This window comes from Coffea eugenioides, chromosome 8 (genome assembly GCF_003713205.1).
Source record: "Coffea eugenioides isolate CCC68of chromosome 8, Ceug_1.0, whole genome shotgun sequence".
Lineage (NCBI taxonomy): Eukaryota > Viridiplantae > Streptophyta > Magnoliopsida > Gentianales > Rubiaceae > Coffea > Coffea eugenioides.
Genome location: NC_040042.1, coordinates 28,960,133 through 28,974,919, shown reverse-complemented (window position 1 = coordinate 28,974,919; position 14,787 = coordinate 28,960,133). Strand labels below are relative to the sequence as shown.

Below are 14,787 nucleotides of genomic sequence, written 5' to 3'. Positions count from 1 at the left end.
TCAATACAGTTGTTCGGACGATTGATTGACTTTTAAGCCATTGATAACATCACGATCAATTGATTCTACTTTTTCCAATCACCAAGCAACCTAGCCTTCCCGCACTTCCTTCTCTTCATTGATGACTTCACGATCGATTGACTTTGTTGTTTCCAATTACCAAGCAACCTAGACTTTCCATTGCCAAGCCTTCCCTTACCTAATCACCAAGCAACCTAGCCTTCCCTTACCTAACTCTATTTATGTTGTTTTATTGATGGGTAAATTAGACAACGTACATGAAGTGTTAAGAGGGACCAAAAGGCTTTTGCATTTATAGAGTCTATAAATCCCTCCCATCATAATGGGATAAAGATAGACTTTAATTTCATCAACAGCTTATGTATTTATAGCGTTTATAAATCCCTTCCATCATAATAGGATAAAGATAGACTTTAATATCATCAACTAAATCATATTTAATCTGTTAAAAGGGACCAGGAGGCTTATGCATTTATAGAGTCTATAAATCCCTCCCATCATAATGGGATAAAGATAGACTTTAATTTCATCAACGGCTTATGTATTTATAGAGTTTATAAATCCCTTCCATCATAATGGGATAAAAATAGACTTTAATATCATCAACTAAATCATATTTAATCTATTAAATACAACCAATAAGATATACCTCAATAAGCATTATAAAAATCACATAAAGTATTAGAATAATCATCAGATAATATGTCTACAAACAATCAATATGGTACTCCTTACTTTCTTTAATTGTCTATTTCTTTCAAAATTCTATAATTAGTTATCTATATGCATTTATATAGGTATTTATCCTTCTACTCAACAAGAGATTATCTTAGTAATATTATATATGGTCATGTAGGCCACATAAATATTCTAATAAAGAAAAAACCAAAAGATACGTTAGGGGCAATACAAGTCCAATATTCGAAATTGTTCAACGAATTTGTTACTTTATATTTTTCAAAGCAGTAGAATTGTGACACATTTTGCGCTATAAATCACCAAGTTGTAAAACATCAAGCACACTTACTTGCGGCTCCTAGAATTCGTGAAATGGATCAATTGAATAGGGCACTTTCAATAGTGTGAATTCAATAGGCACTTTTTAATTATATGCTTTTGTAATATCAATAGAGTAAATCTTATATACACTTATAGTATATACACTATCACGGTTAGATACATGACATATGAGCAAAATTTGGATTTTAAATTTAGATTTAGATGAGTTGTCATTCATCCAATGATGATAGTATATACACTATACAATGTGTTTGGATTGTAAATTATTTAAGATAATTTTGTGAAAAAGCACTGTAGCAAATTTTTGATATGATGTATGTGAGATAAAAAGGTGATTGGAAAATGTGTTGATGATGCAAGCAAATTAGTGTATGTAAATAAGGTGTAAAAAAAGTGTAATAATTTACAATCCAAACACTATATTAGTTTCTATGAAGTTATAAATACACTATGAATTTACACTTTACTTAGCGTACTAAATTGAATAAGAACTCAATCATACAAATTTTATTTGGATTAAAAAGTGATATATGCTAAAGGAAATATTTATTGTTCTACAAAATATTTGTGCATTTGAAAAAAAATACTACTCTTTCTTAAGTTTTGTAAAGTTATTATTGAAAAAATGCATGTTTTTCCATAGTTACAATGTAAAAGTGCTACTTTGAAATAATCTTGTTCCACGGTAGTAGGATTAACATATTATAAATCATCATATTATAGCTGAAGCTAGAAACTCTTATTGCTAACATTGCAATTTTGGTTATTTAATCACTAAACTAAGACCTCACTAACAATTATTTTTTGTATTTAAGCTTTTAAAGTTCTGCATTTAGGTTTGTGTAATTTTCTTTAAGGGTTAAAAACAAAAAAACCCCTTATGGTATGCCTAATAAATGGAAAAGCCCTCCGTGATTTCAAAACATATAAAATGACACCTCATGTTTTGAACTAAATTGTAAACTAACAGAATTCGTTAAACTTAACGGAATCCAATAAATTTAACAGAAAACTTAACGGAATCCGGTAAATTTAACGGTAAACTTAACGGAATCCGGTAAGTTTAACGGTCGATACCGTCATTTTCATTAAGTTTAACGAATTCTATTAGTTTACAATTTAGTTCAAAACATGAGGTGTCGTTTTGTATGTTTTGAAACCACAGGGGGGTTTTCTGTGTATTAGGTATACCACAGGGGGTTTTTTGTTTTTATCCCTTTTCTTTAATAAAGTGAAAGACACAACTAGGAGTAAATAAAATATTATGAAATGCCAAAATCATTTTGACGAGGTTTTTCCTTTACACCAAATTTTAAAAACCTAATTATCACATTTTCTACAAGTATATGGATCGTTTATCAAATATAAGAGATATTAGGTATCAATCCCGTAGGGAAGAATGATTAATTACTGGTGGCTTTCAAAATCCTTTATTATTTAGATTATCACAAATGCAAGACACAAACATGAAATAAAACGAGTAAAAATGACAATAGAAAGCTCGTAGGGTTATGAAATTTCTATTTACTTTTGCAAGTGAAATTTCTAGTTAATTGATTGTTATTATCTTAGCTAAGTTATGACTTAATTTCCTAAAGCATGTGAAACCTATTTTCACCAATGAGTCAACTATACCTATAACAATTTCATTCTTATTTTTGTGGGTATGAAACTAGCTATAGGTTCATTTACTTCTATGAAATTACACGGAACAAAATGGTGAGTACATTAAGGTATGAAGGTTTATTCTGATTGGACAAAGTATAGTGTGTTTTCTAAATATCAAGAGTTAATATTTGAAAGTTTATTTGAAGTTTTTAAAGTTAAAAGATAATATTTTCTTTACTATAAATTGTTTTGAGCTAATAAAAAAGTTCGATAAATCATTTACATATTTTCTAATTTTCCAAATTGATGGCTTCAAAAGTAAAAAGATACAACATGCTAAAAATTATACATATTATACATAAATTTGTTTGTATTTTTTTAAGCTAGTGCAAAAAAATATTCTCATGATCGTAAATTATTGCAAGTTATTTTTAAGAATGTTATAAATCATTTATAATTTCAAGTAATTTAACATTTCTTACTCGAATCAATGACACAAAAACTATTAAAGAAATTTTCTATCTTATTATGAACTTTTAAATTTTCATCAAAGAATTACATCGATTAATTTATAAAATTTAAGAGATAAATTTGGTATTGTATGATAATTAAGAAATCATAAGAAAAAGGCAAATTTGGACTGAACTTATATTCTCTCTCCCAAAATGAGTTTTTAATATTGCATTTTGAAATGAGTTTCAAATGTTACAAAAAGTTTAAAGTAGGGGACTGTCAGCCCCTTAGGGCGCGGTCCCGACGAAACGCATCCGGCCGTGGCAGATTTTGGCCGACCATGACCAAGTTGGAAGGCCGAAGGTGAACTGGCTTAGAAAAGCTTAGATGCATGTTTAATGATGTTTTCCATGCCTATGTATGAGTTTGGGAAAGTTTCAGGGGCAAGTGATATCCCTAAGTTAGTTGGGAAATAAGGGGTGCCTCTACTAACAGTCTGAATTTTTTAGTCAGGACTATTATATAGAGGGATAACTATGACTAAACCAAGTCAAGGCCAAGGGCTGGGGGCCAAGGGCGTGGAACGACTATTGGCTTGTGGGTTGTTTCGAATGATTCCAAGCACTTCGAACCATGGTACCTAAGTTGTTAATTGTTGGAGCAAGTTTGGGCACAGAACGTAGCAAATGGCGGGAAGCTGGGCGCGTGGAACCATGCCGCCATTGCGTGTGCGCGCCAAAGATGAATGTTGGGTGGTTGCTGACAGTTGCTAAACTAGTGGATGGTTACCGGCCAACTCAGCCATGTTCTTAGCGGGTTTCCTAACTTCATATACGTTCGAGTCGGAACAGTGGTTGGGTCTTGTCAACTGTAACAATGCCTACAAATATATGGCTAGGCAGAGAGTGAAAAACACCTTTAGATGTTCTGCACGTCAAGTGTTTGTAGAATTGTCCTTGTAAATTTTATTGTGAAATACAAGGTTGGCCGTTTGGCTGTAACTTGTGCGTGTTCCTTTATTTTTGCCTAAGTGTTCTACGTTGAATACTTGTGTGCAAGTGTGAGTGTGAGGGTTGACTACTAGTACGGCTTACCAATGCCATTACGTGCATGTTTGGCTAGTGGGAGTAAACACATCATAACAGTTTGGTATCAGAGCACGACTCTGATCCATCAGACCGTGCTTCTATTGCATGTTTGTTGGTTCATGATGGTTGGACACGGGAATTCTGTCCAAGAATGGTTGCAACGATAGGAACTTGCATTCGAGGACTTGATGCAGCGTTTGGGAGATGTTCCAGAGGGCTTCAATATTGTAGATATTCTGTTGCAGACCCGAGAGATGATCAACACCCTAACTGCACAAATGCAGGAGACCCGGCAGACAGTTTCTTCCGTTGGGGATGTTGAGATGCTGAAAAATGAAGTGATTTTATCCCATGCAGAGATTGCGGATTTACAGACGGAGATTAGTGTGTTAAAGAAGGCAGTTGGCTCTTGTAGCACACAGACCATTCAGAAATCTTCCAAGGGGAAAGTGAAAGTCCCAGATCCGAAACCGTACCAGGGAAGTAGAAGTTCGAAGGAGTTGAAAAATTTTCTGTGGGATGTCGAGCAATACTTTAGGGCTGTTGGCCTTCCTGAAGAGGAGAAGGTGTCAATTACATCAATGTACCTTACAGGTGATACAAAGTTATGGTGGAGAACAGTACAATCAGATTCCATCAAGCCCAAAATTGACACTTGGGACATACTAAAGGAAGAATCGAAGAAGCAATTCCTTCCCACGAATATTTCGTGAAAAGTTAGAGATGCATTATGAAACTTGAAACAAAACAAGAGCGTACATGAGTACGTTGCAGTATTCCAAGCCTTGATGTTGGATGTAAGGGAAATGTCTGATGACAATAGACTCTACACATTCATCCATGAACTTCAACCGTGGGCACAGATGGAGTTGTGGAGACAAAATATTCAGACCGTGTCTCAAGCACTTGCTGTTGCCGAGAAGTTGATAGACTTCAAGTTCATAGGATCCAATAGTGACAAGAAAAAGGACAAGGGCAAGGACAAGGCTAAGGACTCGAAAGGTGGTCAGTTCTCAAAGAAGAAGAAAAAGAAGCAGACGGTGACAATGATCGAAACCGGTTGTGCTTCTTTTTCCAAGGAAAAGCAGGCACCCAACGCCAAGAAGGATGGCTGCTATACTTGCGAAGGACCACACTTAACCCATAATTGTCCCAAAAAGAAGGACCAGAACATTGGTGCTTTGGTAGCGGAAGACGATGGCGACCAGTTGGAGATCCAGAATGCACGGGTCAACCCCATGCAGTTCTTGAATGCCATCATAGGTACTAATGCCCGTACTCCTTATAATGGTTTGATGTATGTGCAGGTTATGTTGAATGGTAACCCAATACTGGCGATGGTTGATACGGGAGTATCGCACAGTTGTGTGATGGAACGAGTGGTGCACCGATTCCAATTGTAGTTGAAAGACTTAGGCTTCAAATTGAAGGTTGTAATTTCTGAAGCCAAGCTTGTATTGGACATGGCGACGGTGGAGTTGGAGCCATGGAAAGGTTGGTGCAACCTCATGGCCAGTCAAATGGACGATTTCGACTTGATCCTAGGCAAAGATTTCATAGTTGCAAACAGGATCTATCCAATTTCGCACTTGAACAGCGTCATGGTGGATGATGGCCAGAGTCCAGGATTTGTTCTTGTAGTGAAGTTGCCGAAACAAAAGGACAACTAACATAAGAACATGGTGTTGGCGGTACAAATCGAATCATGTTTGAGGCACGGTGAAGTTGTGTATATTGCTGCATTGATATAAATCAAACCTGACATGTACCAAGAGGTACCGGATGCCATGGCCCATGTATTGAAGGAGTTCGCAGACCTCATGCCTATGGAGTTGCCAAGACGACTTTCTCCCGACGTGCTATGGAGCACAGGATTGAGTTGGTACCAGAAGCCCAACCACCTGTCCAGGCTCCTTATCGCATGTCCCTGATGGAGTTGCATGTCCCTGATGGAGTTGGTTGAGCTACTACGCCAACTTAACGAGTTGCTAGATAGCTAAGTGCTGAGACCGTCAAAGGCTCTGTACGGTACTCCATCCTGTTCCTATTCTTATTCTTTCTTTCTTTCTTAGCTAAAACTGGGACGCAAGGTCCACTTCTGTACTCTATGTCGCAGGAGTTGTTTCGCTGTGTATATATATATATAGGAGAAGCACGTAAGACTGAATAAGTTGGTTGTGATAGTGCCTGGTGAAGGGTGAGATGAAATTAAGTGATTGAGTTAATACTTGAAGGCGTGCTATTGGTTATAGAGAAAGCATGCTCAAAAATCTTGGGACTCATTAACTATTTAATAGCAACAGCTGAACCATTGCTGGTCATTGGAAAAGGAAACATGTGATAATCACAACGGACACACTAACGGTGCTTTCATTTTTTGGAGAGGACACATTTATGTGGATTTCTTGTTTTGATTGTTTCTTCTTTGTGGGAGAGGACCAAGCGCTGGGCAGTATCCATAATTGAACTTAAAGCAATAGGATGGATTATTTTAACGGACTAAGTACCGAAAGACAAAGTACGATGCCACTAAAAAGAACATTCTGTTTAAAAAAAGGTAAAGGGGAAAAACACAGAATAAAAGTATACATGAAAGCTACTGCTGCATTGAACAGCAGAGCAATGTGAAACTGCAGTTGCAGATGCAAAACTAAAAAAGGCATTACGTAGGGCCTAACAAATTCAGCACGCAATACAGAAAAATGATAAGCAAGAACAACTAATGGATATAGTCATTTTTGAGGCTAGCAAAGCTACAAAGTTACTGTCCAGTCCAATACAAAGACTGAAGCGATACAAAAGGAGTGAAAAAATCAAATTTCATAGACCTATTAGTAACCATTCACTAAGAGGCATTCAAAAAAAGAGGAGTTTGAGTTACACCATGTGAAGGCATTTTAGTTCAACTTAGTTTTTTTGAGTGGATTGCCGTCGACAGTAAGTAGGTCAGTTTCCTGAGCATCATCAGATTCATTGAATCTCTGAGTGAGAGAAGTTTTAGCTCTTGAAGACGAGCATTCGGCAGCCAGCTTTACTGGAGGAGAGTCTATGGTAGAATACTCCTTATAGTGCTGCAGTGTATAGCGACGTTTTCCATCTGCCAGTGGGGTCTGGACAGGCTTGATGTGAGCTATAAATATTTTTGATTTGAGTTCCTGATGCAGCTTTTCCAATGGAAGCTCCATATTCTGCAGAACGATCAAACAGTGCAAACATCAGGCATGGCTAAATTGCATCCATATTTTGGTGCTAGACACGATAGAAAGCTAACCTGATTAAAGTGTTCCATTACTTCAACAGCCGTAAATGACAAAAGTTGTTCAGCTAAGTCACCAAAGAGTGTAGCTGTAATGGTTCCAGTGGCATCAGTTAAATCAACATCAAGTCGACATCTGTTTGAGCGAGTTTCCAAATCAGTGTTAGCTATAAATAAGCTGCTAAAGATGCATCTGGAAATGCAAGTAATAAGGTGGAAACGTAAAAGACCTTGGTTGTGCTTTATATTTTTTCTTGCAAGTATTACACATAAAGGTAACTCCATGATCAGCAGTTGTGGAGCGAAAGCATTTTTCACAACCCATATACCAGAATTTTTGAAAGATATTTTCAAACGAGAACAATGCTTTCACCCAAACAGCCTGAAAATAAGAGGTAAATGAGCAAATCAGTTGGTCAACTACAATCGTATCAGCAAACTGTTTGACAGCAATGAATTCATTACCCTTTGGCTCGGTGTGATATTTATTATATCGGTGATTTTCTGATCCGCTTGTAAAGAAATATCAGGGTTGTACCTGTTATATGTCTCTTGGTTAACAATATCTGCAAGAAATTTGTAATTTCTCATAGCCCTGTAAAATAAGCAACACTATGAGCAAGAATTAATAGCTAACTGATAAAGTTGCAACAAGCTAATTCCAAAAAAAAAAATTACAGACTAACCAGTTCTTCATGGCTCTTGCTTCCTGTATTGGGGGGTCAACAAGAACAGCTGAGTCAAACCAAGTTGTCAGAGCAACTCCTACAAGTGAAATAAAGATATTGTTAGACGTCTCATGTATCTTGCAAGGACGTACAGCAAAAGACTGAGGCATTCCAGTCACCATTGTAATTTGATACTTTGAGCCGCCTTCCAATGATAACTGGATAGTTTCGAAGATCTGCTATAATTCTCGCACCCTCATTTTCAATGAAAGCATCACACATCGACAGCATGATTGGCTGTAGGCTGTTGAAATCAAATGCACACAGATATTTGCATCTGCAGACTAAAGCATAAAGCTTTTATAGAATGTAGAACAAAGCAATACAATTAGAAAGCCTACTCTTCATTGACAATTACAAACTTTTGCACGTATGACTCCTCTGATTTTCGAATGACAAGCTTCTTCTCCAGTGCAGTAACAATGATTCCAAGAACATCTGATAATTTATAATAGATACCATGTGAACGGAACGCATAAGCAGGTGAAGTAAGTGTGTATAACATAAAAAAATGCTCACCAACAGATTTATCTTTTCGATCCATATACTGTGATAGATCTTTGAACTCTGTATAGCTAAACTTGCAGGGCATGAGATCCTCTTCTTGCATAACCTCTTCAACAACAGTTCGAGCAGAAATAATCCATTGTGCACTTATTCCTGGAACTCTGAATTCATTGGGGATTTTTTTAACCTCAGCATTGGAAATGAGATAACTCTTATACACTTCAATCCTTGGGCTCATGACAGGAATATCTGTGTTAAATATAATCCCTTCAACTTTTGATCCCTTCAAAATAAAGACATGAACGGTATTCTTGTCAATGACACCGTTAAACAAATAAGCAATAGAGGCCACATGAGTCGATAAAAAAATGATTAGTACCTCTGCATCAACGAAGATAAACTTTTGTTTCTTCGTTGGCGTGCTCCTTGCTGAAGTCACCTGTTGTTTCTCTTGGACAACAATCTTTGATGTCCATTTATGCATTCCAAATGGAACATCTTTGATATGTATGACATTATCCATCTTAAAATGGACAGCAAAGAGAAAAGTAAGGCTAAGCATTAATAAAGGAGTAAAGGTATAAATAGACGGTAAAAAGCTAAGGTTAAATTAATTATCAAAGATAGTTCACTGAAGCATGCACAATCAGCAAGTCAATTCTAAAATTTCAGTAAAGACAACATTTCTTGTCTTGCAATCCAGTTTCACATCTTCAAAAGTTGCAGGCAGTATCAGAACTTTCGCTGCATCAGCAGATTTGGCTCTTGATAAGGCAACGTATAACTGGCCGTCGAAAAGACTGGTTCTCGCAAGTAGATTCCGACATAGTCTAAGGTCTGACCCTGAGCTTTGTTGATCGTCATGGCAAAACACAACAGAACTGGAAACTGTGTTCTTATGAAAGGGATACCATTCTTTTCACTGTCTGATGTCTGCAATGGGATCTTGGGTATAAAAATTGTTTTCCCTCTGTGCTGACCAAAGGCAATTTCGGCGCAAATAGTGTGTCGCAGAAGCTGTCGACAAATAAGTCGCGTACCGTTACATAGGCCTTCAAGTGGATTTAAATTTCTAAGCAGAATGAGCGGACAGTTCTGTTTTAGTAGAAGCTTATGTGGAGGCAAGCCTTTTGGATTCTGAGAATTTAAAAAATCTTCGTAATCACCCTGATGTCGCTGATCCAAAGTTCTATCTGAGCTAGTGTAAACATGAAGCTGTCCAGGGAATTTGTTGATTAGAACCCCATTGAGATCATCAACAGATGCATTTCTGGGGGTCAAAATGCATCTATTGATAAATTTGTAAGGATCATTCCAGCAGGTGTTCAAATCTGGAAAAACACAGTGAATCAACCTGGCAGAGAAAGATCATTTGAACAATATAACTAAACAAGCCGCTAGAGCACAGACAGAACAAGTAACATTCTTGTAGGTAAATGTAAAAGTGAAGTAACCTGCTGAGAGACTCTTCTGCATCAACAAATGGAATCACGATATTGCTTGGAAGACGTATCTGGTTGTCCTCATCCATAGGTTCCAAACCTTCACCAACTCTCAATAAGAACTGAGAGAAAGAAGAGTCTGAGAGAGCTCGCATGTTTTCCGTCAATCTCAACCGTAGCATTTTGGACCATAGTGCCGAACTAACAAGACTGGAGCCAACTAACTGGTCTCTGGTGGCGCCTTGAATTACAGGCAAGGTCTGCCGATAATCACCACCAAATACAACGACTTTACCTCCGAAAGGCTCATTGGAATCCATTATATCTCTGAGCAATTCATCAAAAGCTTCGATGGTCTCTTTCCTTGCCATTGAAGCTTCGTCCCAAAGAAACAGTTTACATTCTGCAATTAGCTTGCCAGTGCTGCCTTGCTTGCTTAGCTGGCAAGTCCTATTTCGCGAACAATCCAATGGAATTTTGAACCTGGAGTGTGCTGTTCTGCCACCAGGTAGTATGGATGCTGCGACACCAGAAGTTGCAACAGCAATCGCAATATATCCTTGTGATCTCAAGGTAGCGAGAAGAGAACGATACAAGAATGTTTTACCAGTCCCTCCGGGGCCATCGACAAAGTAAGCCTTTCCCTCTGAAGAGAAGACTGATTGGAGGACCAAATCACATGCACACCTCTGCTCTGCATTTAACTGCGAAGATATAAGTAAATCTTCTGGCGTAACTTCGATGTTCCTTTCATTATCAACCTCTTTTGTTACGCGGTCTTGACAGTTAAGGTTAAAATTAAAATGGTCTGAAAGTAAATGATAATCAGTGATGTGTCGGCCCATCTGCTCAAGTGTCTTACTAATATCTAGTAACACTCTTCTTTTGATTTCATCAGAAGAATATTCACCAGAGAGATGAGCTCGATGAAAATCCCTGGACATCTCACCTTCAAATTTTTCCCAAAGAAAGCGTGGATTCGCTGGAGAACAACACAATAAAAGAGTGGCAAAGAGAAACCTGAGGGACGAAGGCATTTGAAACCCAGACGCTTCTTCAAGTGTATCCTCTATGTAAGAATCAGAACTCAACAAGCCAAGCTGTAACGCTGCCTCTCTAAATGAGCTCATCTTTTGGCCATCAATAGATAATAAATTATCAAAAGATGTAGGACCGCGAACATGTGATAACAGCAACCGTAGATAATATCTATCACCTTCATTCGGGCTAACGGTTACCAATCTGCCAATAACTTTTCTTCTGCTTCTCTCCGACCACGTCCTCTTTGCTGGCGCCCAAACAAAATATTGAGGAAAATCACGATACAGGCACAGTAAGTCATGCTCCCTTTTATTGGTCTTGTTCATTTCAAAAAATTCGGTTAGCATAGTCTTGGACAAATCGATTTGGCTCAAAAGGTTTAAAAGATCAGCATTTTTATCAAAGGAGACGTATTGCTGATCAGGAAGGTGCACCTGAAGAGTGTAAACAGCAGGAGTCATTTCATTTAAGCGGAAGCCATAGATATGCCACAAAGCTTCTGGAGGCGAAACCCATCTACCCTGCTGGAATTGTTTAATCTCATCAACATCGTCAGAGGTATCCTGAGCTATAATGTGAAAGTTAACAAGATCATGCCCCTTGAAAATATATTTGTAGAGATACTTAACTAATTTGATGGTGGAGCAGATTTCCACATTCATGTGACAATCAAATAAAGCAAGAAGATATGGATTATAGGGTACAACCCATCTATTATCCAAATCATAACGCCTCACCTTAACATTTTTGCCATTATTTCTTCTACGATAAGAAGGATAACAATCCTCAGCATGGGACGTTTGTTGGCAGAATTCTTTTGGATACTGATTTCTACACAGACCATTTCTCATACAAGGGCTCTGAGCATTCATTTTTCCACAAGGGCCGTGCATCATATGTTTGACCACAAGGGAATGCAAGTGAGGAAATTTAGTGGAGTCGGGCAATTCAGCACACACGAGCCTATCATAAGCCTCTGGATTGAGCGGCTTAAATCTATGCTTCAAAATCAGCAGCATATGAGCATGTGGATAACCCCGTTTCTAAAATTCAATGACGTAAACACAAGCTGCAACGTCCCCAAATATTTTTTTGTTCAGGATTTCAGCCTTTAGCAATTCAAACTTTGCTCTGAAAACCCGGGAAAGTAAATCTGGTCGATCATGCGCCTTCTCTTTATACATCAGATTGTCCTGAATTTCCCTCCACATTGGATTGCATGTCATAGTTAAAAAGATATCAGGTTTACCATATCTTTGTACCAAAGACATTGCATCGAGGTACCGACGTCTCATATCCCTTGGACTACCAATAAAAGAGGCAGGCAATAGAATTCTTCGGCCAACCTTGGAACCTGATGTTTCACCAGACGAAACACTATCCATTATACCCTTTAATGCCTCTGTTCGGACCTCATTTTGTTTCTTTCTGTGGAAAGCAAGCCTTGATGTTTCTATCTTTACATAGACATCAACAGAGTACTGTTGCAGCAACCTTAGTGTATGCAACAGCATGCTGTCATCATTCGGCCTTATCTGTAGCTTATAGCAGTAGTATTCCCTTGCAGTGACATTGCTTTTGCGCCTCTAGCTACGCTCAGCAGCTAAAAACATGTAAAAGATGTGTTATGAGTGTAGGATCAACGAAGAGTAGAAAAGGTAAGAATCTAGACAGAAGAAAACTTGCCTCTTTCTTCCGAATCGATCAACTGCGAAGCACTGGCAAAAGATGACGGATCCACAATGGTTTGGTCTTCACAGGTACGAGTGCTTCGTTTTGTATTTTGTTCTTGAACTCGATGAATACCAGGATGCCATCCACATTCGCCGCGAGGAAACAACAAAGGATATTGCAGAGAGTCATAGCAAGAGTAAAAATGCTTGATTGTATGGCTTGTATCTGAGTGACTATAAACCTGAATATGAGCGGAAGCATTCGTTGATTCATCACCATCTCCAACCCATATCGCTGCAACCTGTGAAGCGGTTGGGAGATTATATACACGCTGATCCAGACTCACATTGCAGTTGAGAACGATCGTGTGGTCATCAAGGTTTGGCACACTGCGTAGATCCTTAAAGAACCTGGCATAAGGGTTGTGTGCAAGGACACGCAGAAGTAGCCTGAGAGTAGTTTCTCTTAACTTAGGCGATCCATCGACTCTTCTGGCAAGCTCTTCCTCGGTATCAAAGAAGTATAACTGAATACCAGAAGCTTTATCATCGCGCGACTGTAATCCATCAAGAAAATGGTAGACCTGGCCCTGGACGCGAAATGTATAAAGGCCATTCCTGTTTTTGGTCAGTTCTCTATCATACTTTGCACCTAATGTTGTAAAAGCTACGTTATTGTTGTAAGTGCGAGCATTTTTCCTAAAGTGTTCACACTCTTCATCGTCTCCAGTAAACAAGCGACGAAGATCGTAAGGCATCGATGAGCTAACAAGGCTAACCCCTCCTCCGGAACAGCAGAAGTTAGGAGGCTCCATATGGAATCGCTGAGCTCCACAGTACTGACAAGGAGGAGCATAAGGGAGGGGCATAACTTTTTCCGCAATCTTGTCCAGCCGAGAAAGAGTTCCTTTGCGACCCTTTTTACATTGACCTTGTAGAAAATTGAAGCTTCAGACATCAGCGGTAGCAGCAATTAAGAAGAAGAAGGTAAAAAGAAACATGGCCTAAAGCAGTAATCAGAGGATAATTAGAGGACAACTGACAGTGGTGAACACGCCAAGACCAAAAGGAGCTACCACTTAAATGGCAGAGGAAAAAAATAAGTGAGAAGGCACACCTGCATTAGCAGATTCCGGCGGAACAGCAAGCAATCCAAGGAGAGACGAAGCACCTGCTTCAAAAGCGTACGGTGCAGTTGATACAGAATGAGCTAAAGATGCTAGTCCATGACCGTCTAGGGCGGCTCTGTCTGGTTCGACAAAGTATCTCTGCCTAGGAGGTGGATACTGGTTATTGGAAGTACCAGAAATGACAGATGATCCAACGCTTGGAGAATTTGGTTGCTGACCGTCAGTTCCGCGACCTCTCTTTAAGAGGCGAGATACAGATCCAGTAGCAGAAGGAGGAAGGGCTTCTTTTTTTTTCCGTGCAGCATTTGATTCCCTGCGGCGCCGCAAGAGATCTTCCTTCTTGTCCTGTGGCATCTCGGCATAACGCTTTCGACGCTTGGCATTTCTATCCATGGAGCTTGTACAACCGAAGCAAACAATTCATGCTATCTTAGACAGAAGGCATCTAGCAGCCATAAAGCAGCAGAAGACGGGCAAGGCAGGAAATATGTCCTTGACTTCCATAGCACACAACGGCCGTAGCAGACAAGGCATGCAATGGAATAGACAGAAATAATAGAAACAAGAAAGGAAAAGCAAATAGCAGAAGAAGAAAGCAGGAAAAATGGAAAAGGAAAAACAGAAGAGGCTAAACAATTCAGCATTGGGATGGAATGAGCATGAAGGTCAATCAGCAACAAAAAGTTTGAATGATCATGAAGGTTTAGCAGCACAGTTCGTACAGTAGAAAAGAGAAAAAAGAAGAGGCTAAACAAATGTATAAAAGATGGAATGAGCATGAAGGCTAAGCAGCAACAAAAGTTTGAATGATGACGAAGTT

The 14,787-nt window shown here is 38.7% G+C and overlaps 2 protein-coding genes across 2 annotated transcripts; both read right to left on the bottom strand.

The window, feature by feature from the left end:
- Positions 1-7,087: 7,087 nt before the first annotated feature.
- LOC113780494 (replication protein A 70 kDa DNA-binding subunit B-like) lies at positions 7,088-9,204 on the bottom strand. Its single transcript, XM_027326293.1, has 8 exons — positions 9,061-9,204; positions 8,694-8,964; positions 8,516-8,612; positions 8,294-8,418; positions 8,133-8,211; positions 7,985-8,041; positions 7,462-7,582; positions 7,088-7,378 (listed from the first exon to the last, which is right to left on the bottom strand). Exons 1-8 carry the CDS (start codon positions 9,202-9,204, stop codon positions 7,088-7,090), a joined length of 1,185 nt encoding a protein of 394 aa, XP_027182094.1.
- A 209-nt stretch (positions 9,205-9,413) lies between these two features.
- On the bottom strand, positions 9,414-12,678 carry LOC113780493. Its single transcript, XM_027326292.1, has 3 exons — positions 12,304-12,678; positions 10,136-12,207; positions 9,414-10,035 (listed from the first exon to the last, which is right to left on the bottom strand). Exons 1-3 carry the CDS (start codon positions 12,676-12,678, stop codon positions 9,414-9,416), a joined length of 3,069 nt encoding a protein of 1,022 aa, XP_027182093.1.
- Between the last annotated feature and the right edge of the window lie 2,109 nt (positions 12,679-14,787).